At 42.3% G+C, this 27,542-nt stretch overlaps 1 protein-coding gene across 1 annotated transcript in view; it reads left to right on the top strand.

Annotated features, from left to right (window-relative positions):
* The window catches only part of AK9 (adenylate kinase 9), a 168,975-nt gene that overhangs the window by 28,585 nt on the left and 112,848 nt on the right, over nt 1–27,542 (top strand). Inside the window, exons 9-15 of the mRNA XM_067546583.1 lie at nt 872–946; nt 3,158–3,256; nt 5,665–5,804; nt 5,885–6,065; nt 7,493–7,637; nt 11,866–11,997; nt 12,931–12,972. Coding sequence (XP_067402684.1) covers nt 872–946; nt 3,158–3,256; nt 5,665–5,804; nt 5,885–6,065; nt 7,493–7,637; nt 11,866–11,997; nt 12,931–12,972 — 814 coding nt within the window. The remainder of the gene's footprint in view (nt 1–871; nt 947–3,157; nt 3,257–5,664; nt 5,805–5,884; nt 6,066–7,492; nt 7,638–11,865; nt 11,998–12,930; nt 12,973–27,542) is intronic.

Here is a 27,542-nt window from a genome sequence, read left to right as displayed (position 1 = left end):
ATTGTAAGCAAGGAAACTAAACTCCTCTTGTTTGTTTCTCCTGTGTTCAGGGAAACAGAACTTTGTGTACCTTCTTTGTAAATAAATGTGATTTCATCAAAGAAATACCAGACTCTATCATCAGTTTCTCTTTCTAATGGAAACAACCCGGCAATGCCTCAAATACTGACTCACTAATCTGGACAAGGTGCAGCAATACTTTGCAGTTAGCATTTGACAAGTATTGTTTATCTATGCCTCACAACATCCCATGAAGCAGATAAACATAATTATCCCCATTTTCCAGATGAGGCAGCTGAAGCTAAGAAAGGTAAATTGTTCAAATTCCCATAGCAATTCAGCGTCAGGACCAAGATTAGAATTCAGGTCCCCTGGCTGCTATGTCTATAACTCATCTGATACATTTAAAGACAATTAGGGCTGTCACCCTTGCCAACCTAGACTATTATGGGTGGAAAGTCATATTATAGACTATTAGGAGTTGGAGGTAATATCATATTTAATATTATTTTCTCTAGATTTTTAAAAATATTTTGGGTTTGACCTATGATTTTTTATTTGATCTGTGATCTCACTGTAACTATAATTTTGAAATTCTCACTATATTTAATTTTCTCTATTAAAATAGAAGTTCCTTTCCAGAAGCCTCCATGGACCATCAGTCCCAAACACCATTTTAGACTGTCCCCATGATTTTTAGTCAATCTAAATGCTGTTTGTTTTTAATCTATGGACTAAATCCTGCTGCCATTTGAATTCATGTGAGTTTTGCTATTGACTTCTATGGGAACAGGATCAGACCCAATGTCATTAATTGGTTGGTTATACTCAATTAAGGGGTGTATGTGTGTCTTTTTTCTTAAACATGCAGGACATGATGGCTGAGCAAGATTCTCAGTATCTTATTGAACTGGATGGAAATAAGCACCCAAATGAGCTCTTTGCAGTAAGTACACTGCACATAAACTAAGACAATTTCTACTAGAAAAGAAACCCATGTGCTGTACCTATCCTCTTTATTAAGATGGTGTTGGTTATTGCTCTATAACTCATGGTACTAGTTCTAGAAAATAACTTCTTCTTTGAGGTGCCTGTTCCGCTTGTTACCGCCAAAAGAAATTTGACTATGCTTACTATACATTCCACAGTTTTGCAACAAGCCATATCATGTTGCATCAGGTTATCATTGGCATCATTTAATATTATTTGTTAAATTGCCAAACACCATTATTAGCATGGATAACGTTATAAAGGCATTTACATTATACTGCTGATTAACCAGATAGCATGGGGGACATAGATTTTATTTGGATAATCGAGTGTTTGGATAATGGAGAGGGCAGGAGTCATTCAACAGCAGGGGAGCCTGCCCCACAGCTGGGAGCTTATCCTCCTCTCCCCCTTGCAGTCCTGGACTGGGATTTTTCTTCTGCCCTGCTCATTCCCTCCCATGACAACAGGGTTTCAGAGGATTCCCTGCACTGCCACAGGGCTGGTGATACCCAATCCCTGCAGGCACAAGACCCTCTCCCTCCAGCCCCCCACCTCCGCCCAGCCTGGACTCTGCTCTGCCCTGCCAGGATTGTAGCTTTGCCTTCACCTTGTGCCTGTAGGGATTGTGTCACTGGCTCTTTGGCAGTGCAGGGAGCCCTCTGCAACTCTGTTGTCACAGCCCCACCACTGCCATGACATCTGGGTGAAGAGCTCCCTGCGCTGCTGCAGGAGCCATTCAGTAACAGGGTGGCCTCTCCCGTGTCTGGGGGCTTGTCCTCCTCCTCATAGTCCTGGCCTGGAGACACTGCTTTATTATCTGAACCTCCGCATTATCCAAATATCTTCCTTGTCCCCCAGCATGAGATACATAGGGGACAAGAAAGGATTCAGATAATGCAGATGTTTTGGATAAATGGGAATATACTGTACTATTGTTTTTCAAGTATTATTCAATAAAATATGTTGTACATTATTATTTTAGCATAGCTCAACCTAAAAAATAATTCAGACATTTTTAATGGCATCGTGGCATTGCTTAGCATTGCAATGCGAGATGTGGGTTAAATTTCTGGACCGTATTTTCCATTTCCCAGAAGTTCTACAGAGTCTGTGTGCTTAGCCCCTGTAGTTGAAGGTAAATTCTCATCTCAATGTATAGCCAACTTTCCTCCTAATTAAAGAGTGGCGTTGATAAGCAATGATAGTAGTCCTGTCCTCTGCTTCAGCCATATGGCTGGTTATTGGAACATGAGGCATCAAGGGGCAGGTATAAATGAAAAAAATGGGCGAGTGTCTTCAACCCCATGGAGAGCAATCCATCACTGCCATTTTACCACATTCTCACTCCCTTGAATACAAATTAGGGTCCCAATCCTGTAAGCCCTTACACATATGCTTAACTTTACTACTTGATTTAAATTTAAGTGTGTGTGTGTTTGCAGAATTGGGGCCCACATTTGTATCAAAACACTAAAATAGATAGATTCAGTATGAATAAATATATTAAAGATCATCTGGTTGTGTAATAATACCCACAGTCTGTTTCTACCCACTCCTGAATAATGGCAAAACTCATTATATTCATCATGCCAAAATTTGCTTTTAATCTCAAGAATATGTGCATACATACAAGCTCCTATCCTAGATACAGGAAGTATCTTAGATATATTTTAATATCAGTTAATTCTCATTGACAAGCTTCTCTTTTTAATATTAATGGATAACAAAAAATAGTACTAACTCCTACGTCTATAAACAGATCTCCAAAGGAAATCATTTCCCTTCTCTCCTCACCCCATTCATCACAAACAATGAAAACCCTTTGCATACAGGTCTCTCCCTCTCCCTGATGAGTAGAAAATCTTTGCAATATTATCTGTCTCTACCCAGCTCTAGACATCTACAAGTCTGGGGCTCACTGCATGAGGAGAGGCAGGAAGGTTAGGGCTGGAGTAAGGGGTTTCTGCATGGTCTGTCCCCATTGACCATCCAATGGGAACTCTGCTGAATATGTAACAGGGCCCCTGGCTGTACTACTGGGAAGTGCTGTGTATACTGGCAATATATAAATACCAAGTTATAATTTTCAAACACATCAAGGATCCTTTCAGATCACAAAAGCAATTTAAATATTAATTTATTAAACGGAATTTGTTTTCTTCAGTCAGTGATAGCCCGGCTTCAATCCATGGGCCTTCGAAATGGAGCTCTTATAACCAGACTTCAAAATCCAGAAGAAGAGCTCTCAGAGGGGATGGAAAATGTAAGTGTGATATTGCATTTCTATAAATTTGATTGCCTTTAGTAATTACAGTATTTGTTTATTATCCTTTATAGTATGTACTTTTGCTATGATAACTTAGTTTTACATTAAACACCCTGCTTTATCATCAAAGGTTATAAATTCAAGCAGTGGAAGCATCTGTAGTATGCTAATGTGGCAAAGAAGTGGATTTAAGAAAATGAGTTTCACACCTTCCCACGTACAGATCAGAGCTTTAGTAAACATTCCTAGATAACACAAGTATGGGAAGAATATGCCGTCAATAGTAAAAAGGATTGGATCTGATAAAGAAGGCTTTGGACTGGAACTATTTTGAAAAAAACCTAGAGAAAATCCTTCATAAAAACAGATTTGTTTAAAGAAAATGTTGGTCAAAGGATAACAATCCTATCAGCAGGCTGGTTTCATATCATTTCCATCCTTTCCCTGGAGGCTTTTTGACATACCTGTTCATAAACAAAAAGCAAAAACCCTATGTGCTCAGTTGCTAAAAGCAGACACATTTTACTTTCCACATTAAAGTAGAAATAAAGTAGATTAGTGTTGACTTCTTCTATCTTTATCATGGTATGTGATTTCAGTAGCCCTCCCTACTGAAAAAGGTAAGTTCTGTGGGCCCTTTCTATGTGCAACTGAGAGCACAGATGTCTTACATACATATAAATATTAGGGCTCACCAGTATGACATTCTTTAACATCCTTTATACTTTTAAGTATACATAGTGATCTTCCCTGCTGTGTCACCAGATCATCAAAGATTTTAATAGGGCAATAGTTAGTGAGACCTTCCTGACTATGCTTACTCTTACAGAAAAAAACATATTTTCACAGAATACATCTTTAACAGATCCTGTGAATGGTCAGTGAGTAGGAGTCCTGTGTATAGAGAAAGGCAATAAGATATTTTTGTAATGGCTATGTTTCCCATCCTCTGGGTTCTGTTTTATACCTCTTGCAAATAGTTCTGTCAAACAGATTAATATATCATAATTGTCATTTCCATAAGCCTAGAATTGAAGTTTTTGCATCTCCTCAGCTTTTGGTCCCCTCTTTGCCCTTCCAATACAAATCTCCATAGCTAGGGATTATTTGTACTGCCCAATGTATTTAGGACTTTCTCCCAATCTCCTATGATTTATTTCCTCTCTTTAAATTAGCATTTTAAAACTTCCTTTAGTTTATGATTGAGTCTTTTAGTAATACCAGGTCTGAAGATATAATATAAGTTATACTATAAGTTGATGCTCTTTTAAAAATATATATATTAATTTTGAATAAAAACCATTAAAAAAAAAATAGGGTTATGTTTAAAAATGTAAAAATGAAATATTTCAGGTAGTTACTCCCTACAGTGTGTTACCCAGGGTTCTATCAACCCAAAGCTCATGGTAACTTTATTTTGTGTGAGGTGGTGTCAGGAAATAAGCCAAACGGAGACACAGCCATCCACCTGATAAATGGACTGGTAGAAACAGTGTAACGCAAAAGGGCTCTTACTTCAAAGCTATACTTAGTCTCAAACACAACACGAGAGTGCTCTTACTTTAAAGCTATACTTTACTTAGGCTCAAGCACTTATATACGTCCGCAACAGGTTAGTAAAACGCCCCAATCCTCAACTCTTAATAATTACTGAAGTCTGGGGCGGCTTTCGAGTAGAAACACCACTTCCAATTGGCCTGATCTTCCAGCTGCCATTGGAGGATCCAGAAGCTGCGTCCAAGAAGAGGTCCCAAAGTGTCCAAGCCTCTCCCCTCCATTTGTCCTTGTTAATATACAATAACATGTCAAGAAAAAAAAACTTGTTGGGCAGACAGTTTCAAGCTAGACCTCAACCTTGCCAGAGTACTTAATTAACTAGATGTGTTTGTTTCTACAGAATCTACATACCTTGAGGCTCGGACAAACATCTCCCAGAGGGCATGCATAAATAAGCTTATTAATCTTTTCCTGAAACACAGATCCCAGCATATCCACCAGAGCATCAGGGAGGGGTGCAGGGTCAGGCAAAGGTTGAGCAAGAGGCTCCCCTCCCTTCCTGGCTTAGTCATGCCATGGTTGTGCAGGCCTGCCGAAAGGCCTACTGATTTTGGCTGATGTTAGAAAGAAATATGATAATTAATATTACACTATCAAGTGGTCTCTGGCCCTTTTACTGGTCTATCAAAATCTCTCCTTAAAAGTGGAGTACTGCTAGTCTGGAAAAAATGTAATGGATTCACATATTTTGGTTTTAAAATGACTACTAAGCACAATGCAGCAATTTTTTAAAAAGGGTGTACTCAATTTCTTAGAAAATATTTCAGTATGATAAATCATACAAAATAGGGCATATACAAAATATAGAAAAAAGTATGTATACTTTTATTGTTGTTTTGGGTTAACAGGATGAACTTTTCCGAACTCTTTCATCCATCAAACTAATAGCACCTAGATACCGATGGTGTAGAAGCAGGTGGGGTCGAGCATGTCCTGTGGCTTTAAAAGAGGGTAACATTGTAATGGGACTTCCAGATTTAGCTGTCAGGTAAGCAGAATTTGGTATGCTTTGGGTGTTAGATTTATTTTTTAAGATTAATCATCTATAGTTTTCAATATTTTTTAAAGTTTCCTAGGTAAAATGTATTTACTTTCATCTCAAGAAGCATTGAGAGCATTTATGTTGAATCCACGTCCATATCTGCTACCACCTATGCCACTTCCTCCTTGTAAAGTACTAGTATTTGGACCTCCATCGTCTGGGAAAACAACTCTTTGTAACTTGATTGCAAACAAATACAAAGGAAAGGTGGGTATATGCAAATATTTTTAAGTAACTTGTAGGATTAGACTTCTAGCTTTTAAAATATTATTTGAATAATAGGAAGGATGTTAGATCTGTAAAATGCCATACATATGCTCTTCTTCTGTTTAAAAGTAGTACACGTTGTTCATATTGTCTTTAGTATAAAATATACAGCAGTTTGATGTGAGGTTATCAATATGTCTGATCTCAAGTAGTGATTTGTGCCACCCACTCGTTCCCCTATGACTATGTCTATACTGCATAGTAAACCTATATTTGTGTACCTATGCATGCAAACCCATGCTTTCCAAGTTCACCTTTGAGCATCTACACTGCATTAGCACAAACATCTCATGCCTGCCCTTTACCCAGCCAGCACATCCGTACTGTAGTATACTGATATGTGTATGATGCTGTATCATCTGGGGATGTATCCTAGGGTTCTTAGCACCCTTGCTAGCTGCAGCAACTCTACGGATTGGTTTATGTTGTATTGTGGGAGAACTTCTCTATCCATTCTGCAGTGATTGACCAGAAGTGTTCTTAACCATCAAGCACATCCAGCTGAGCTATTTTGGGTCTGCACGGTCCCTGCAACATGAGTCAGCCTAGTAGATGGGTATGGCCTGGGCACGACCAGAGCTCCATGCTCTGGAACCATCCCGCCGCCTTCAAGCAAACCCAACCTGGGAACCATGGTATCTTCCTATGGTTTCAGTTGCTTCTGCAGTTGCAGGTCTTGGAGCAGGTGTAGCAGATCCCTCCATAAGTAGCAATGATAGACTCTGAGACTGCTGCCAGCTTTATAGATGCTAAGGGAGCCAAAACCCTGCAGATCCCTCTCCAGCCAAAACCCTCACCAGACCTGGTGGAAATGATTGATTGGTCAGCTCTATTGGTGGAACCAGTGACTCACACTTCTCTACCACTACATATCTTCTTGAAGGAAATACTGAAGCTTAGGAGCCATTTAGTTAGATTTATGTTCTTAGTGGGTCATTAGCTTACACATTCAAAATGTATGGATTTGTGGAAGAAATACAGTAATTTGATGAAATCTAGTTACAGGAAAGCAATCTATTCTAGAGGTTATAATTATGATACTCCTCATTTTTCCTTACTGGGAAGATAGTTGTCAGTTATGTGCCGAAGTTATTTACATTACTGTGTGGGGAGTCTGTGTCTTAAGTTTTGCATACAAGAGAAGAAAAATTTGTAACAACTTGAAAATGACTCATTGCACAAACAAACCATGAGACAATGCTGCTTTCACTGAAATCTGTGAAGTTTCTCCAAATTTACAGTACCGTAACTGACAGTGGAATTGGGTTCTTTGTGTCTACACCTGTGCATATGTTTATCTATGTATCAAATTTTATTAACATTTTGTTATTTAGATTTATTCTTATGTTTTCAAATACTTTCCTTAGGTTCTTGATATGGACAAACTTATTCAACCACGTAAGGAAGAAGCAAAGGAAATAATCATTGAGCAAGCTCGAATTGATGCAATAGATGTTGCTATTACAAAAGTGAAAAATAAGCTGGAAATAGAAAAAATGTTAAAAGAGCAAGGTGAATAAGGTTTTTCTCAGCTTTTTGGGCTATCTTGTTTGCTTTTAGATTAGTTAAATAAAGCAACTACCACTTGGAAATATTTTAAACTCTCTATCAACACATATAAATGGTATTGTGGTTATAGAGTTGTAAAGTTGTTCTGGAAAGTAAGTACACAAAGCATAGGATTTCTCTTTGAGCTTGACCGTTTTACCCAGTTTTGTCTATTCTATGGTTATGCTGTGTTATATTAAGCTGTGTTCTTTACCACAGTTTTACTTTCAATAAGAATCTTTTCCAGAAAAGCTGTAACTAGAATATTAAGGACATCATATGTTAAATATTAACTAAAATCTTATAGTCATTGAGGATCTTATATTGAAGCTTATATTCATTGAGGGAAATGGCAGGATGGAACGTTGAAGATAAATGTTCTAGAGTTGAGGGTGGTCATTATGTACTAAGGAACTTCAGAAACCTGATAATCCAAAATGTGATTCTGATTAAAGCTGGTCAGGAATTTTCATCAGAATGATTTTCCAGTACAAAATTCACTTTCTGAAAAATCAAAATTTTAGAGGTGATAATTTCAATTTTGCTGGAAATTTTTGGTATTCCATCAAAAAATCATTCCCAGTACCATGTCTTCTCCATTTCTCAGCAGCTTGCCTAGCAGGCTTCTGGGATCGTGGTTTTACAGAGGTTCCTAGCTCAAGGGCTGTCCACCTGGTGGGTTGCTTTGGAGCTGAGGTTACCAAGCTCACCAGCTGTAGGTGTGGTGTACTACTCTGGAACCAGGGCTGCTAGGCTGCCTGAGTTGGCCCACTCCCTACTTGATGGGCTGGCAGGGCACCAGTCAGCTCAGAGATCCTAAGATACATTTTGAAAAGGTTGAAACAAAATGTCATTTTGATTTTTTTTTTTTTAATTAAATTTTGGAATTCCTGCTCAACAGGAAATTTCAACATTTTGTTTCTTTGTTCCATTTTGAAACTCATTTTTTAAAATTTCAGAATTTCTTTCAGACTGGGAATTCCAGTTTCTGACCAGCTCCAGTTCTGGCTCAAATGGACAATCATGTTTTACACAATCAAGCAGGAAGGCACTGTGTTCCCCTTGTGCTGGAAAGCCATGCAAGTGGCTGTGACCCACTAGACATTCCTACCTGGCACTGTCACAGGCTGGCTGGCCCTTTGAGGCAAGCTGTGCTCAGCCTTGCTCACGATTTAGCAGGTATCCCTCATGCTCAATGGTGAGCCAGCAATATAGAGCTAATATAGGGCTAAATAGTGACTCCAGTTGTGCATAATGGAATTTATTTAGAAAGATTGACCCAGCTGTGGAGGATCAGAAAATGGACTCTTTAAATAGAACGGGGAACTCAGATGCAGGGAAAATGCATAGGAGGCAGGACTCTCCTGTAGGGGAAAGGCCCAGTAGTTTGGAGCTGGCTGTGGCTAGAGAGCTGAATCACAGCTAACTCCTGTGGTGAGTCCCTGGAACAAGGGGTCAGGAGTCCAGGGAAACCATCCTGGGGATAGTATTTCAAGGGAACAGAAAATAGAAGAGACTCACAGGGAGAGAGTAGGATCTCCTGTGGGGTAGGAGAGGGAGCCTTGAGATAGGGCTTACAAGGAGCAGGGAGATCCCTAAGGGAAATTCTCAAGTTCCTGGGAAAGGGAGGCAGTGGGAGATTCTGCTGGGGAAGAACCAAGATAAAAGAAGCTCTGCAGGGGCCAGGAGAAGAGACCAAGCATCAGAGGACTTCGGTGGAGCCCAAGAAGGGCAAAAAAACTATTAGTTTGGGCATTTGTTTTGGACTTTGAATTGGACCTTTTATTACCCCAGAAGGGGAGTGAACTTTTTTGGGACTTGGTCAGAGGGCCAGACCATGGAAGACCCAGAGGGAGACAGGCCATGGCAGAACTGAAGAAATGACCTCCAGGGGGCACCATAGATGAGGACCCCTGGCAACATTGTACCCTGACACCAGGGGATGCTACTCAAGGCAAGAGTGTGCCATTACAGGCTTCTATCTGATAAATATGGTGACACCGCACTGAGAAGACAGTGGTGCCAGAATTCTGAAGCATCAAGGAAAAATACCTTTTAAATCTTTAGAACACTGGCATTTTCCAGACTGCCAGCCAAACGAATACCTATGAAGTAATATATGTGTGTCTGCAGTTCCTTCAGGTTTAATAGGAAACCAGAAAACTTGAGCAATGCTATTTTCAAAGCAGGAAGACAACTGGATTAGAGATGTAGATGATGAGGAAAACTTCGAGAGGATACTAAATATTTTACTGGAGGTTAAGTCTAGACTTAGAGGTATCTTTCCAAAAAGCATTTCATATTCCTGAAAAACATCTAGACCAGAAAAGTCATTACCTAGTGACAAATTCTGCCTTTAGATATAATTATGAAATCTTTGAGAACTTGGCTTGATATCAGAATAAAGGCATAGTTAATAATTAATTGGCAGTTATGAGGAAATAATTATATCTCTTTTAAATAAAATAAACTAAAGAAGAAAGTTACATAATTATGAGAAAAACAGCGAGAGTTCTGTGGCACCTTAAAGACTAGCAAATTTATTTGGGCATAAACTTTCATTGCATCCAACGAAGTGGGTTTCTGCCCACGAAAGCTTATGCCCAAATAAATTTGTTAGTCTTTAAGGTGCCACAGAACTCTCGCTGTTTTGCTAACAACAGACTAACACGGCTACCCCTCTGGAACTCATAATTATGAGAGAACACTCACAATCTATAAATATAGAAAATGGCTGAACTCAAAACTTCTCTAGTGTCATAGATTTTGATCTCACAAACCACTGGGGAAGACTGAATTATAGACATAATCAGGAAATTAATATCCAGCCTCAGTTAATTTACTGTTTCGAGACTTAAACATAACTACTCATAATAAAGAATATTTTATTATTTTAAATTATTTTATTATGATTTATTATTAAATTATTTTAAAATATTCCCTCAGAGAGAAAAATCATCTGGGAGTAGGTCTGTCTTCAAGATTAAGTGTGATACACTGGTAGAGTAGATAATGTATTTCTATAATTCTGCTGTTCTTTTTTAGGAGTACTTTTAGTAACCAATGAAAATATCCATTCAAATTTGGAGGAGCTTTGCTGAAGGTTCTGAGACATCAATCCACTAATGAGAATGTCCTATATCCATTAATCATCTCTTTCCTCACTCTTCTTTTCTTTTTAGTGATTTTATGCACTGAATGTAGCTAAACAATGTCAGTATGAAACGTGTTTCAACAACCTTTCTACATGGAACTCATATTGGCTGACTAGAACAAGAACAGCTGAGTCACCTAGCCAAGACTTATCACTACCAGAAAGCCTCCTCCATGACTAAAACATGGATCATGGTGATTCTATTAGCCATCAACCTGTACTAAACAGTATGAGCTGCCTACTAGGGTCACTGTTAGCCACTGCCCTGTGCTTTTAAATGAGACCCCATGATGAACTAATGTGATAGTTAATAGGTATTAAACAATTAGTTTTCACACAGATATCAGTCCCTTCTTGCTTTATCTCCTTATGTCCATCACAACTGAGATCAAAAGGCTCACACCTCCAGTATAATCCCCCAGACCTTCAATTCCACAGCTCTATTTTTTTGGCCATCATGCATATGGGGATCAAAAAAGCAAAGCTGTCATGGGACAGCACACAAAGAGAGGTACAGAGGGCACCGACTTCTCATCAGATCTCAGTCTCAAGAAAATTGAGGAAGGAAGATGATGTCTCTATACAAGAGGGTTGAGGGGATAATGAAGGTGGCTGGTGGTATTTCTAACTTCATGGAGGAGATCAGTGGTTGCAGCTGTTGCATTTTCATCTCTTGCTGTTGTCCAAGCCTCTGCTGCTAGCATTCTTGGCTTCGTGGAGGCTACCAGCATGCTGAATTGTGGGGAGGAAGCCAGCAATTTCATCATATTGCATGGACATTCTGTGTTCCAAAAAATAATTTCTGTTTGACAATATTTAGAATCCTTGCACTCTATCAAGATCATAAAGATGCTCATGTCAAGTGTGCAGTATAATGTTTTTAAATGCTTTTTCTGTTTTGTTTTGATTTTTAACTTTTTCACTTCTATTTATGTTCTTCAAGATGAATAGTTACTGAAATTAGGGTCAAAAAAGTAATTTCAAGGAAATGTTTTTATCTTCTGATAAGACATCTATAAATGTAATGATATTTCACAGCTGCAATAGACGCCCAAGAAACTGGTAGTTACAAAGAAACAGATGAGTATGAAGAGAGTGAGACCACTACACATGGGGAAGAAAGAAGCATAGAAGATCAGAGTAGAGATACAAAATCTGACAGCAGCAAAGGTAAAGAAATACTTATCTATTTTGTCCCACAATGATTATGTGGTATCCAAGTTCCTTAATTCAAAAAAGAAAACATATTTCTTTCCCTTTCTCCTTTCCTCATATCCACTGGCAGAATATTTTAAGTCTCCTTCTTTGTTGTTGTTGTGGAAAAGCTAAACTGAAAAAGTGAGTTTTGTAGTTTGTTCTGAAAGCAGTGAAGTTAGGTTCTTCTGATACTAATACTACATTTCTCCATATGCAAAAAAATCCCATTGACTTTGATAGGAATTAGGCATGCATTTTTATGGGAAGTCTGGTATTTCCATACACTTTTTTTTCTCTGGCATAGGAGTTTCTCATAGATGGCTAGGAAAAAAAGTAGTAGGACTGCAGTTCATGCACAGGCAACGCTTCAAATGACTTTATTCTGTTGATTCATATGCAACTCTTACGCTTCCAGAAAGCGCACACCTGATTAACCTTACTATCTCCATATGTCCACGCCAGTCTCAGACTCCCTCCAAATTCAACTCACAACCTTCACAATCCAGTTTACTTTTACTATATAATTGACCAATCCCTTCACCACACATACTCATACTCAGTTCACACATGCTAAGTACCAGCTGTGTCCCTCCCATATCTTCTCCACATACCACATGCCCAATTCACACACCTGCATAACCCTCCACAAATCAATCCAGCTACAATACTTTGCCATGGACTTTATCTAAATTTGTATATTTTGTAATGGATTTAGGATATGGGATATTAGGGTGGATGGGTAATGACTTGGGTGTAGGGAGATGTGAGTTGTGAAAGAATGGAAGTTGGAGTTGTGTAAACATGAATTATGTAAAAACATTCTAAAAGTATAATTCACTAAATTATATATAAACAAAGGAAATAGTGTCGCAGTGTTAATAGGTATCAATATTTATGTTCACACAGAAAAGACTGACAATTCTTCAGAACAAGAAGGTGAATCATCAGGTAAAATTGGTTAATCCACCCAAACCCATAAGTGTCTGAAATATAATTCAGGTAAATATGTTCCATGCATTTAATTGATATAAAATATGGGTCCAATTCTGCAGTCCTTGGTTTCTGCATGACACTGATTGCATGTGCTGTGGGTAGGGCTGTCAAGTAATCACAGTTAACGCATGTAATTAACTCAAATTAGTGCTTTTTTAAAAACACATTAATCACACACCAGGGCACCATGCTCGGGGACATCATTGAGTGCCTTTGGAGCATGGGTGCCCCTCTTCTCCCTCTGCTGCCATCTGCAGCCACCACTTCTCTTCCTTCCCTCCCCTTGCCTTAGAGCCACCCCCGGCCAAGCTGCTTGAGACTGGAAGCCTCCTTTCTGCTGTGCGGGGTGGGGGTGGGGGGTTGGTGTTGGGGTGTCCCTGTGCCCCTGCCCATGTACCCTGACTCTGCTGAGCTGGGGTAGGGGGACGGGGAGCTTGTCTGTGATTTTGCCTCTGGGTAAGGAGTGGGAGCTGCTGGCAGGGCCAGATTAACTTTCCTGTGGGCCTGGGGCCATTAGATTTTGTGGGGCCCCTGTATATAAATCTTTTTTCTCCTCGCCCCCGCCCTTTATTTGTGTCTTCCCCTGCCGGGGCTGGACAGGAGCTTTCCCAGGGCTCTGCCTGTGGGGGGTATCAGCCCCGCTCCGTCACCTCTCCCAGGACTTTACTGCAGCCCTGCCCCGCCAGGAAAGAGAATGTTCCCACACAACACTGTTGCTGTCCCTGCCCTACACTCCACCTCTCGGGACTGCCTTTTTCTTCCTTCCCAGCCAGCCCCGTATGCAGCGGCTCCATTGTATCAGTTGCCCCGGCTGAATCTGACTTGGCAGCCGAACCCGCCCAGACAGAGTCTTGCCAAGCCAGTTGCCAATGCAGGGGGTGGGCCATGGGGTGGCTTCCTGGAGCCGGAGGGCTGGAGGCGCTGCTGCTTGTCACAGTAAGTGCCGAGCCAAGTTGACAGGAAGAGGGATTGGAACCTGATGGATTGGTGGCTCAGGTCGGTGTGGGAGGGCAGGGAGAGAGCTTCCCTTAGGAAGCGTAATTGCCCCATGCCACAAGAGGCTCCAATGAGTGCACCATGGGGAGCACAAAGGTGCCTGGACTTGGATTGCTTTCCTCCCCAAACCATAGATCATACTTTTTTTTAATATATATTTTTTCATGTATATAATTATGGATTTATTTTTGCGAGGCCCCTCTTCGCCTGAGGCCCTGGGCTGCAGCCCCTAAAGCCTCTGCGTTAATCCAGCCCTGGATGCTGGCAGCTGCTGCTATCTGAACAAGCATTCAGGCTGGTGAGTGCTCTGCTGAAAGAGACAGAGCACTGAACACACTCACTCCCCCAGCACATACACTCTGTCTCTCTCTCTCACACATACATAATCTCACTCTTCCCTCAAACTCACACACACACACACTTCCCCATAACATCCAAAAATATTTAAATACATGGTATTCTGTTACAGTATTAACAGTGCAATTAAAACTGCAATTAATCACAATTATTTTTTTTAATCTCATAATTAATCACAATTAATTTTTTTTCAGTGTTTGACAGCTCTAGCTGTAAGACATTTAACCAATTTTATATGAGATATATGTAATTAAATGGTGGGAGCTTTACCCAATATAAAAACTCAGGGCCCATTTCAGTAACCTTCCATTATGCTGAGTAAGGATGGTGGAATCAATCAGGCCCTCAGTGATTATCACATAGGATATCTCAGAATTTAGAGATATATCAACAAATTAAAATTACTGAAACTGGAAATTAATGTATTTATTGTAGCTGGAATGCATAGAAACAGCTGGAATTAATGTTCTTTGAGTGATTGCACATGTCCATTCCACAGTATGTGTGCACATGCCTCATGCATAGTTGTAAGAGATTTTTTCCCTCAGCAATACCCTTTGGGCCAGCATGAACACCCTCTGGTGCTTCATGCCACTGCACGCAGATATAAAGGGCCACACGGTCCCCAGACCTTCTCAGTTCCTTCCTATTGCTAGTGATGGTGGTGGTTGGAGCTGTGATCTTTGTATCTATTTATCTACCCTCCATTAGTGCATATAGTATCTGTAGTGTTAGTTTTTAGTCTTGTATAAAATATTTGTAAATAGTTATAAGTTTAGATTAGTATTTTTTTAGTATAGGGTTACCAGTGTCCAGTTGGGTACTTGGCTTGGTACCAAACTAATACCCTGTTCTCTTGGCTTCAAGGCCTGTTGTTCATGTAAGAGGTCTACGTCAGTGAATGACCACCCAGCTTCCTTAAGTATCTGTGAGAGGTTCATGTAAGTGACAAATGCACATTTATAGAGGTTTCAAACACTTCTTGAAAAAGGACACAGCTGTCAGCCTCGAGAACCTGGTTATGAAGTCTATGCTTCGTCTGCCATCGGAATCTTCCCACTTTGAATGGGTACCCACTTTGAATGGGTACCGGGTAAGTGTAGACTAGGCCTCAGATTCATGGTCAGCAAATTCCACTACCAATTTGTAGTACTGTCTTTTGGACTAACAGCAGCCCCTACCGTAGTCATGAAATGCATGGCTTTTGGAGCAGCATTCCGTGCAAAGGTCAGGAGTCCATGTATTTCCTTACCTAGATGACTGTATAGTAAGATGCCGGACCAAATCTCAGGTATCCTCCAGCATAGCCATTATTCAAACACTTTTGATGCATTGGGACTCCTAATCAATACAGAGAAATCCATCTTGTCTCTTGTTTAAAGAATGGAATTCATTGGGCAGTCCTGGACTCTACAAAGGCCTGGGCTTACCTGCTGGAGCCATGGTTCCAAATAATGCAGGTCATTGCTCTAGATCTAAAGGTGCACCCTGTCACCACAGTTCAGAACTTCCTCAAGCTTCTAGGACACATGACAGCATGCACTTACATGGTGCAGTATGCCAGACTACAACTCAGATATCTACAGGGTTGGATAAGCTTCAGTGTACTCACCAGCTTGTCAACATATACTTGCAGTGGTTCAAGTACCTGCTCTGGTCTTGTCTTCCCTGGACTGGTGGTAGAATCTATGAACATTTGTGAGAGAGTTCCCTTTCCCTTCCTTAGTAGACTCTCACCCTAATCACAGATGCATCAAATCTAGGTTGGGGAACTCACTTAGAATGAGGAACTCCCATTCAGACTCAGGGCCTTTGGTCTCCTCAGGATCTAAATCTCCATATAAATATCAGGGAGCTCCAAGCTATCCATCGGGCTTGCATGATATTCTTTCCACATATCAGGAGGTGGAATTTGTTGGTACTGATGGAGAACACAGATTATATCAACGATATAAACAAGCAAGGGTGGGGTGTTGATCGACAAAGTTATGCCAGGAGGCAATCCTTTGGAATTTTTCCATTGCCAGTTCCATCAACCTGAAAACTACTTACCTTCAGGGAGCACAAAATATTCTGGCAGACTGCCTGAGCAGGTCGTTCACATGTCACCACAAGTGGTCTCTTTGACCTAATGTGTCCAATTCCATTTTCCAGCAATGGAGAACTCCTCAACTGGACCTGTTTCCCCAAGAGAAAACAAAAAATATCATCTTTTTTGTGCCTGTATGGGTCACAGCCTGGATTCACTGACAGATGCTTTCTTCCTACCCTGATCAAAAGACCTGCTGTATGCATTCCCTCCATTTCTGCTCCTGCCCAAAGTTTTATCCAAAGTCAAGCAAGATTCCACTCACCTTATTCTAATATCTTATTGGTTTTTGACTCTGCTAGCCCTATCAGTCAGACTTCCATTGTTGCTCCTGAGACATGTGGATATGATCTCCCAGGACCACAGCCACCTCCTTCAGCCCTTATATCCTTCACATCCTCTACCTGATAGCATGGATGCATCATGGCTGACAATCTCGGAATGAGTTTACTCTAACTTTGCATAACTCCCATCGACTTCTGTGCTTCTCTTCTGCGCGCCGTCTTCCCTGCACTGCGTCAATGGGAACCGCATTCCCGTCGATGCAGCGCCATGCCACTTGGGGAGGTGCTTTTAGTACATCGACTTCTGAATCAACTGCGCGAGTCTTCACTGACTGCTCAGTCGATCCAGATAAGTCGATCTGATGGCAGTGACTTTGCCGCCCTCAGTGTAGACATAGCCAAAGTTTTCCTTTGACCTGACCCTAAATTCTTGTCTAAAATTGTTTTCCAAATTTCACATGAATCAAGTGATTTTTTTTTAACAACTTTCTTTCCAAAGCTGCATTCAAATAAAGGGGAAGAAAAGCTCCATACTCTAGATGTTAAAAGAGCTTTTGGTTTTTACCAGGATCAGATTAGACTATGCAGGTCCTTGTCTCAAATCTTCCTTGTGATTTCAGATAAAGTAAAGGGCCACTCAATCTCTACCCGGAGGATCTTTGCCTGGATTTCCATCTGTATTCATTTGTGCCACCCATTGGCTGATGTTGCACCTCCAAGTAAAATGATGGGTCACTTAACCAAATCTCAGTCGACTTTTGCAGCCTTTCTCAACCATGTTCCCATTCTGGATATCTGTAGGGTGACAGCCTGGTCATCACTCCATACATTTGCCTCTCACTATGCCATCTCTCATCAGTCTAGCGAAGATGCCAGATTTGGACAAGTGGTGCTACAATCCTTGTTCAAGTCAACTCTAAGCCCACTTCCAGTTCAAACTGCATGTAAGTCACCTACAGTGGAATGGAAATGTACAATCACTTGAAGAAGAAAAAATGGTTACTTATCTTTCTTTAACTGTTATTCTTCAAAATGTGTTGCACATATCACTCTGTGACCCACTCTCCTTCGACTATCTATCAGAGTCTTTCCAGTAGAAAGGAACTGAGAGAGGTCAGGGGCAGCATAGCACTTTATATCTGCATGCAGTGGCATCAAGTACCAAAGGGTGCTCACATTTCCCCAATGGGTATTACTGAAGGAAAATTCTCCAATAACTGTTCACGAGTCACACACACACACTTTCAGTGGAATGGAGATCTGCAACACATCTTGAAGAATAACAATTACGGAAAGATAGGTAACCATTTTTTCCTAAGCATTTAGCATTCTAAAGGGCCATGTCAGTTGTTTATAACTTACTTAACCTTTAATCTTTTCATTTTATTATTTTTCATGTCTGGTTTCTGAATGAGAATGAAATGCTTCTGACAGCTTGAGCCAAAATGGTTCAGCAGCTTTTGAGACTGAAGACAGCAGGGGGAGAGAAGGAAATACACCTTTGACATCATAAAACAATTGTAGCTATTTTTCAGTAATCTTAGCTCTTCTCACTGAGATGCCAGAACTTGAAATTTGTCAGGGACAGAGTCCCTTTGGGTGTCTATTATGTTTTTTTTAAAATGCTCAGAACTTGTTCCAGTCAAAGTCTATTTTGAGTGGGACGAATTATAAGTATTTAAAAAACTTAATTGAATCATGCCTTTAATGTTTTATTAACAAGAGTTTTTAAATAATTACATTCTCTACCCATTTTCTCTTGATATGGCACATGTGAACACAACAAAGCTGGGTGGAATTTTAGTCTGTCCTATACATTTTTGAAAAACAATGTCCAATTCAAAGTGCAAGTAAATACTGAATAAGGAAAGTCTCCCTAAATCACTGCATACAAAGGAGCACAGGATGCACAATGAATCTAGTCCAACTCCCACTGAAGTATTAGAACGATTCTCACTGATTTCAGCAGCCATTGAGTTGAGCTCCATGTGACTGAGTCAATGTTGTGTTAGAAACTAACTTTTTGGATTGCCAGATTTTGTGTGACTTATTTCTCAATCATAACGTTTTATTGATTTATTTTTCCATTTGCTATAATACACAGGCAGCCAAATTAATTCCTAGTATAATGCCAATATTTCAGTGGAATTAGACCAATGATGAAATTAGCCCATGATTTTTCTAGTATCACTGAAAGACATCACAATATGATATTAAGTGGGGAGTTGTGGTAGACTGCTGGAAGAATGTTTAGTGAACACTTTGGATAAGTACAGGGAATAACTTGAAAAATTCTTCTTTGAGTGCTTGCACATGTCCTTTCCATGTCGTGCGTGTGTGTGTGCGTGCGTGTGTGTGTGCGTGCGTGCGCGCGCGCCACATGCATTGGTGCAGGAGATTTTTCCCTCAGTGGTATCTGTAGGGCTGGCTCTAGCACCCTCTGCAGTAGTGCATGTATGGGGCAACACCAGCCCCGCCTCCCTCTCAGTTCCTTCTTGCTGCCCGTGACAGTGCTGGAACATCCTTGCCTTGGCAAGCATTCTACCAGTGGTTTCTTCTCTAGCTTTAGTGTATGTAGTTCTGTTAGATAAGTTAATTAGTTAGGATCTGTAGTTTAGAAATAGTTGTAGTTTAGTCCCATGGGGGACATAACCTCAGGGATGGGGCATACCCCGGTCCCCGAGCTTCAAACCATGCACTTTGTGTAAGAAGCCCATGCCCGTGAACAATCCTCACCAGAGCTGCTTAAAATACATGGGTAAGACCCACGTCTGGGATAAGTGCAGGATCTATAGATACTTCAGACCACACATTAAGAAGGATTGGGACATCAGATTAAAAGCGCTCCTGATTGAGTCCGCTCTTAGACTGGATGCCAAGCCAAGAGGTTCAGACTCAGTGCCCAGCATGTCGGCATCGACTCCAAGTGCCCCACCAGCACCAAGTTCATCCTGGGATTGGTCACCATCCTTGGTGCCAAAGAAATGTCATAAGAAGTTGCATGCCAGAAGAGGGCACTCTCTGGCCCCTAAGAAGGATGAAAAGGGAGCAGGGGATGAGCCGGGCCATTCCTCTTCTCCGGAACTCAGATTGGCTACATGCTACAGCCTCACCCCAAAAAGCTCCCAGTCCTATCTGGGACCCACCTCCAACTCCTGGGAGCAGTAGGGGTACTTGGCACCTTGCAGTGCCATCGACACCCGAGGCCTTTCAAGCAGCCAAGGACTTACTCTCACTCCTTGTGCCTCCCACTCTTTGGGAAGAGACCTCCCATGCCAGGATCCCATGCCAGTGCAGTCAACTAAGGGCTGTCCAAGGGCAAGCCCACAAAGGGGGCTCCGCAGAGATCCTCGATGCTGCTCTCTAGCCTCTCATCGGTCACTGATGCCCTGACAGCGGTTGCCAAGACCCTGTTACTGGTCTCCAAAGAACCACCACCGACAGCCAGATTCCTAGTACTGATTGCCAGACCCCCACTACCAGTCCTTGGTGCCACAACACCAGTCACCAGAATCTCAGCACCGATCCCCAGAGCCATGTCTTCGGTCCTCAGAGTGCTGCTATCAATCTCCAGAGTCCCGGTACTGCTCCCCGGGACTGAGATGCCATACCTCCCGCTACAGTAGAGGTGGAGACCAGGTTGGCATTGCCATGGTCACCCGGAGAGGACCCTTTGGACTTGGAATGGGAGGAGATTGCCTTGCCCAAGGGTCAAGTGAACCCAGCCATGGCTGCAGCTTTCCCCGCGGGCTTGTGGTCACCGGTGCAATGGCCTGGACCATGGAAGTTCTGGAACCCATGGGGATTTGTCCCAGGGTTACAAGTGCAACAGTCTCTCTCTGGAGCATCTGAGAGATGCTCGGCGACAGTGTCACACCCGCCTCCAGACTTGGATGAGGAGCCGGACTAAGCTGCGTAGGCAACAGCAGTAGTCCTAGGAGAGGCCACTCCTGCTGGGGAGGAATAGTTACCTACTCCACCCTTACTTGCCTCATCACATCATCACCAGATGAAGCAGTAGCAGGACCCTCGTCCACGATCCCACAAGACAATTTCAGAGTGCACCAAGAGCTGCTTGAGAGGATAGCCACAAATTTATGCTTGGAGGCGGAGAAGCTAAAGGAGCCTGCTGATGCACTTGTTGACTTCTTGGCGGCAGCAGCCCCTTCTAGAGTGGATCTTCCCATCCACAAGGGAGTCATGAAACCCCTTTCTCTCTGCCCCCTACATGCAAGTGGGCTGAGAAAAAATATGTGCCCACCAAGGATTTGAATATCTGTACTCTCACCCATTACTGGGGTTGTTGTTGGTGTCAGCCACCAATGAAAGAGACAGGCAGGGACAGTTAAGCTCAACCCCCAAAAATAAAGAACCAAAGAAGCTTGACCTTTTTGGCAGAAAGATTTATTCGACTGCTAGCCTGCAGCTGCACATACCAAATCAGCAAGCTTTGCTGGAGAGATATGACTATAATATATGGCACTCCATGGCTAAATTCTCTGACTCCCTGCCCCAGGAGTCCAGGCAGGAGTTTGTTGCTATGTTGGAGGAGGGTGAAACAGAAGCCTGAGCCTCTCTCCAGACAACATCCAGCATGGCCGACTCGGTGTCCAGAACATTGGCGTCAGCTGCTTCAATAAGAAGGGCCTCATGGCTCCGATCGTCTGGCCTGTCCACTGAGGTCCAACAGTCTATCTAGGATCTCCCCTTCAATGGTGCAGCCCTGTTTTCCAATCAAGTGGACGCCAGACTACATGGGTTGAAAGATTGTAGGGCCACACTCCACTCAGGCCTATGCACAGAGTCACCCCTAGGGTACAGCGAATCGGGGTGACCTCTTGGGACCCAGCACTTTGTGCCAGGACCAGGTGGGATGCAGGTAGATGCAACTCTCCTCCTGGCCGTGTGCTGAGACCCAGCGGAAGGCGGGCGGCTGCCACTAGGGTCCTGGCTTCATGCCAATACTGGCCGGGAGGCAGGCAACTGCCGCCAGGGTCCTGGCTTTGTGCCAGGACCAGGAGGGAGACAGGTGGCTGCAATCTGCCTCCTGGCTATGCGCCAGGACTAGGCGGGAGGTGGGTGGCTGCCGCTAGGACCCCGGCTTTGCCCCGGGCCCCATAGCCCCTTAGGGACGGCCCTGCCTATACATGCCATCAGCTTCCAGGAAGCACTTCAGGCCCCAGCAACCACAGCAGTTGTGGGCTGTGTCAGGAGCGAGCCCTACAGGAAAAAGAACAGAGGCTATAAGCACCATCAAGGTCAATCCCCTACCAGCACTTCACAATCAGGCTCAAGCCGCTACCTAGCAGGGGACAGACAGGCCTTTTGAAGGTGCACCCAGGGGCAGCCTAACAGACTTGATTCAGGATCCAAACCTCCCCTTCTTTTCAAACCGCCTTTTACCCTACCTGCTGCCTGGGTGGCTATAACATTGGACCAGTGGGTGCTAAGCACCATTGCATTGGGGTACACCCTTTAGTTTATTTAAATCCCTCCTTCTTCTTTGAGTGATGTATCTGTGGGTGCTCCTCTTTAGGTGTTGTCATGTCCCGCACCCTTGATTGGAGATCTTCTCAGCAGTATTCACTTGGGTCGCGCACGCACAGCTCTTGTCTCGTGATGCTGTTGGCGCATCTTCTAGTGTGCGCACGACCCAACCTCTTCAGTTCCTTCTCAACCATCCACGGTCCAAGATGAAACATTACCAGCAGTTAAACTTTTTCCTTGTTAGCAGTTTTAGAGTTAATTATTAGCTTGGTTTAGTCATCGGTAAGTCTCTTTTAGACAGTTAGTTACTTTCCTGTTTTTTAAAAAAAATATATTTTTTGCTCCAAGTAGCAGAGTTCATAGGAATAAGACATACCAGGTTTCCCTGGTTTCAAAAGATGCACCTCTTGTAGAGAGGCTAAGCCAGTGGTCAGACGGACACTCACTCTGCGTACGATGCTTGGGTGCAACCCATGTACCACAAAAGTGTACACACTGTAAAAATATGAAAGCAAGGGCCAGGAGGGACAGAGACCTGAGATTGAAGCTAATTCTAATGGAAAAATCCCTCAGACCCTCATCTGACCCGGGACTGGACAAGCCTGACTCAGAATGCAAACCAAAGAAAAGAGCCTTATCTCCTACGTCTAGCTCTGTGACAAAAAGAAAGCGTTCACCTAAGAGACTGTCCCCCAAACCAAGTACCAAAGAGGCAAAAGGATTCTCAGGTATAATTCGGTCAGAGCCACTTAAGGACCTAAAACATCCTGATGAAGAGTTGAGCAACTTACAAAAACTATCATCCTCCAGCACGGTACCGCATAAAATACAGTACAGAAACTGCCTGACTAACGGTCAACGACAACTGCAGCACCACCACACTCAGTGGTGCTGAAGAAAAGTATGGTGCTGACAGAAACCACAGCAGCCATGCCGGATCACGACACTAGCAATAGAAAATATGCTAGCCGCGGCACCAGTGACCAAGATGGTACCGACAGCGGCACCGACTGTTAGTGATGCACCACTTGCGGTACCAACTTCCGATACAGTTCCGACCTCAGCACCGACTACCATCACAGAACCGTTAGGAACCAGGCACTGACCTCGGCACCATCAGGCAAAAGAAAGTGCAAACAACACCACATACAACCCGTCCAGACTTCATCCCGAAGATCAGAAGGCACCGCTGAGTCTCCAATACACTTCGCACATGATGAGGCGTTTTCACCAGTACGCTTCCTCAGTGCTGATGATACTGATCCAGAGGAAGCTCAATTCTCATACGAGGACTCCTACCCTACCAGACCTTGACTAACATACAGTGATTATAGCTACCATAGGACACACAAAACATATCCTTATTATGGTCCTCCATGGTTTGCCCCTCCTATGCCATATTGCATGCAATGGCATAACTGGGATGCCTGGTCCTCCAATTCTAGAGCATATGGGAGACTTACCAGCTCCCATATAAGTACAACAAAATCTGTGAGATCATCAACTTCAAATACAGTGGCTGAAGTGGGGAAGGAACCTCAGACTGAAAAATCCACTGTGGAGCAGGACACATCTCCTCCCACAAATGAATCATTGTCTTTACCAGATGAAGCTGTGATTCCCCCTGCACCTCCTGTTGTGGATGATCCAAAACAGTTCGATGATCTCTTTAAGAAGGTGGCTCAAGATTTAGAGGTCCCTCTAGAGGAAGTAACAAAATCACACCCCAAGTTGCTGAAAATATTGCATACAGTAACATTGTCGAAATCACACTCCCGATGGACGAGGCTTTAATGGAACCTGCCAATAGTATATGGATGACACCAGCAACCATTCCTCCTATCAACAAGAGGAACGATAGAAAATATTACATTCCAGCCAAGGGGATGGAATTTTTATTCACCCATCCACCTCTGAACTCATTAGTCATAGATGCTGCTAACCAGAGAGAAAAGCAGACAAATTATAAAACTACACCAAACAACAAGGACTGGATGACTTGATTTATTAGGCAGGAAAGTCTGCTCATCCTCTGAGGGTCTCTAGTTATGTAGCACTACTATATAATTATTATCATAATATCTACGAGAAATTGTCACAATTTACCAATGACATTCCAGACATTAAGAGAGATCAATATAGGAAATTGATTAATGAAGGACAACTTGCAGCAAGAACATCCCTGCAGGCTGCTTTAGACGTGGCTGATACCATGGCTAGGACAACAGCCACAGCCACTGTCATGTGTAAGGCTTCCTGGCTTCATTCCGCAGGCCTTCCGAGGGAACTGCAGACAAAAATAGAAGACCTTCCCTTCGACAAAACACATCTTTTTGCTGAGAAGACGGATGAAGTCCTGCAATCAATGAAGGATTTCAGGGCAACCCTCAGGAAACTAGGCATATATATGCCTGGAACAAAAAGGAAACAGCAAAGGTTTCAGCCCTATGCTCGCAGATATCCCTTCCAACCCCAGTATAGACAATACGAACCCAAAAGGAGAAGACAAAGATCACACGGACACAACAGCCACAACAATCATCCACCACTTCTCAACCTACATCATCCAAACTACAGTTTTGAGGAGTTGGTCAAGGGTCTGAGAAACCCCAATCAGCAGGCAGTGCCAGCCTCACCAAAGAAAAATTTCGAATTTTGCCTAAGACAGTTCCACATCAATTGGTCAACAATAACAACAGACAAATGGATTTTGGAAATAATCAGCTCAGGATACACCATCCGATTCATATTCATCCCCCCACCGACTACCCTTCCCTGTCCCTTTCCAGGGACCCATCTCACGTACAAATATTGCTACAAGAAATAGACCACCTTTTACAAATAGGGGCAATAGAGCACGTACCATTCCATCACATAGGGAAAGGATTCTATTCCCACTATTTCATGGTAGAGAAGAAGAGTGGGGGATGGAGACCCATACAAGACCTCAGGGCATTAAACAAATTTGTGAGGTGACAAAAATTCAGAATGGTTACCCCAACGACTATAATACTGGCACTGTAAAGAGGGAACTGGTTCTCAGCCCTCGACCTTCAAGATGCGTATTTTCATATTACTATCCACCCAGCACACAGATGTTTCCTAAGATTTACAGTCTCTGGCAATCACTACCAATACAGAGTTGTACCATATCATCACAGACAATCTAAGCAGACACTTCACACACAATCACAGTGGGAATTGAACAACAAAGTCCTCAAATAAATTTTCCACCAATGGGGACATCCAATAATAGATCTCTTTGTAAAAAGATTTTTAGTGGACTTACAGAGAGTATTTCCAGTTGTTCATGCCCCCACACCATCATGGGACCTAAGTTTAGTATTCAGAGCCATTACTAGAGCACCATTTGAGCCTCTAGCAACATGTTTTCTTCTTCACGTGTCCATGAAGGTTTCATTTCTGGTTGCTATTACATCTGTCTGACGAGTAGGAGAGATTAGCGCATTGATGGCTTATCCCCCATAAGTGATATTTCACAAAGACAAAATCACCCTTAGGCCACACTCTAAATTTTTACCAAAGGTAGTGTCAGACTTCCATTTTAAACAACCCATCCATCTACCTACCTTTTATCTGAAACCGCATACCAATCCACAGGAAGCAGCACTCCCTACTCTGGATGTCAGAAGGGCCATGGCTTTTTACCTGGAGAGAATGAAAACTTTTAGAAAATCAAACAAACTTTTCATATCATTTGCGGAATGCTCGAAAGGCAAGGGCATCTCCAGCCAAAGGCTATCAAAATGGATCTCAACATGCATCCACTTATGTTACAAACAAAAAGGTTTACAAGTCCCCTCAGGGTCCAGAACCCATTCCACGAGAGCAATATCTACTTCTGTAGCCTTCTTGAACAATGTTCCTATAATGGACATATGCAAAGCTGCAACATGGGCATCAGCATATACCTTTATAAAACATTATGCTATTGATCAGGCATCTGCCAGGGATGCCTCACTATGGCTAATGGTACTGTCATCTGTACAAAATAATTAATACCAAAGCCCCTCCTCCGATGCAGGGCACTGCTTTATAGTCACCTAAAATGGAGCACCACATGGACATCACTCGAAGAAGAAGAAAAGGTTACTTGCCTTGTGCAGTAACTGGTGTTCTTCAAGATGTGTGTCCCTGTGGATACTCCACCTACCCTCCCCTCCTCCCTTCTACTTTGGAGTTCTAACCATGGACTCTATGGTCAAGAAGGAACTGAGGGGGTCGGGTTGCACGTGTGCTAGAAGACGCACCAACGGCGCTGTGAGACAAGAGCTGCGCACGCGCACACGACCCAAGCAAATACTGTTGCTCATATCCATTCCATGACCCAGCCCCCTTCCCCTCTGTTGGAATTCCGGCAGAAAAAAACTGAGAGGGAGGGGGAGTGGCAGCACCCCTTATACGGGCACATACACGTGCCACTGCAGAGGGCTCTAGAGCCGGCCCTACAGATACCACTAAGGGAAAAATCTCTGGCATTGGTGCATGTGGCACACACCTGACATGAAATGGACATGAGCTGCACATCTCAAAGAACAACAGAGTATGGAAGGTTAGTATCTGCTTTTTTTGTATTTTTTCATGTGTAATCAGGGCCCATCAGACTCCACACCCAAATAATTTGCCACAGAATTCACCTCTAACTGCACAGTTGTGCCTCAGAATCTGAGCTTTCATTTAAAAAAGATCTTATTTCTAAACCTCATGGTTGGGAAGAAAAGTTTGAAAATGTGAACCTTATATAAACAAATGCAGTAGTGTCTTTCTCAGTTTTTCAGCTAGTCTGAAAAAATAGGTTTGAGTTGTGTGAACTGTCTCACACATTTTAATGTTAACTTTTAATCCTAAAGATGACCTATATCATATTAAAAACTGAAAATATGGGAACAGTGTCAAAAAGTAACCCTGAATTCAGTATAAAAATAAATAACATAAAAGCTCCTGTACTGACTGGACTATTCTTTTTTATATTTAATTCAATAAACTCTCAAACTTAAAAATGTATCTGAAACTGTTGCACAATGTTCATTAGAATGCTACAATATTTAGACACTTTGCGACACAATATAGGTCCATCTTACCACAAAGTACACGGCACTGCATACAAAATATTAAGCAGTATTGTTTCCATGTTAGCAATGCCATGGAAATTCAATCCTACCATTATACATATCTATTACTTGAGTCTCATGAACACCTTAGTAGATTGTGCAAGAGTTGCCAATTACAAAATTAATCCATAAACTGGACTCTACTAAAGTATAATTTGAACTATAAAAATCAAGTTTAAC

Source organism: Emydura macquarii, unplaced genomic scaffold (assembly GCF_026122565.2).
Source record: "Emydura macquarii macquarii isolate MOO-44397 ecotype Brisbane River unplaced genomic scaffold, CSIRO-AGI_Emac_v2 contig_1146, whole genome shotgun sequence".
Classification (NCBI taxonomy): Eukaryota; Metazoa; Chordata; order Testudines; family Chelidae; genus Emydura; species Emydura macquarii.
The sequence above is the reverse complement of the archived record's forward strand: the minus strand, read 5'-3'. Positions and strand labels throughout refer to the sequence as shown.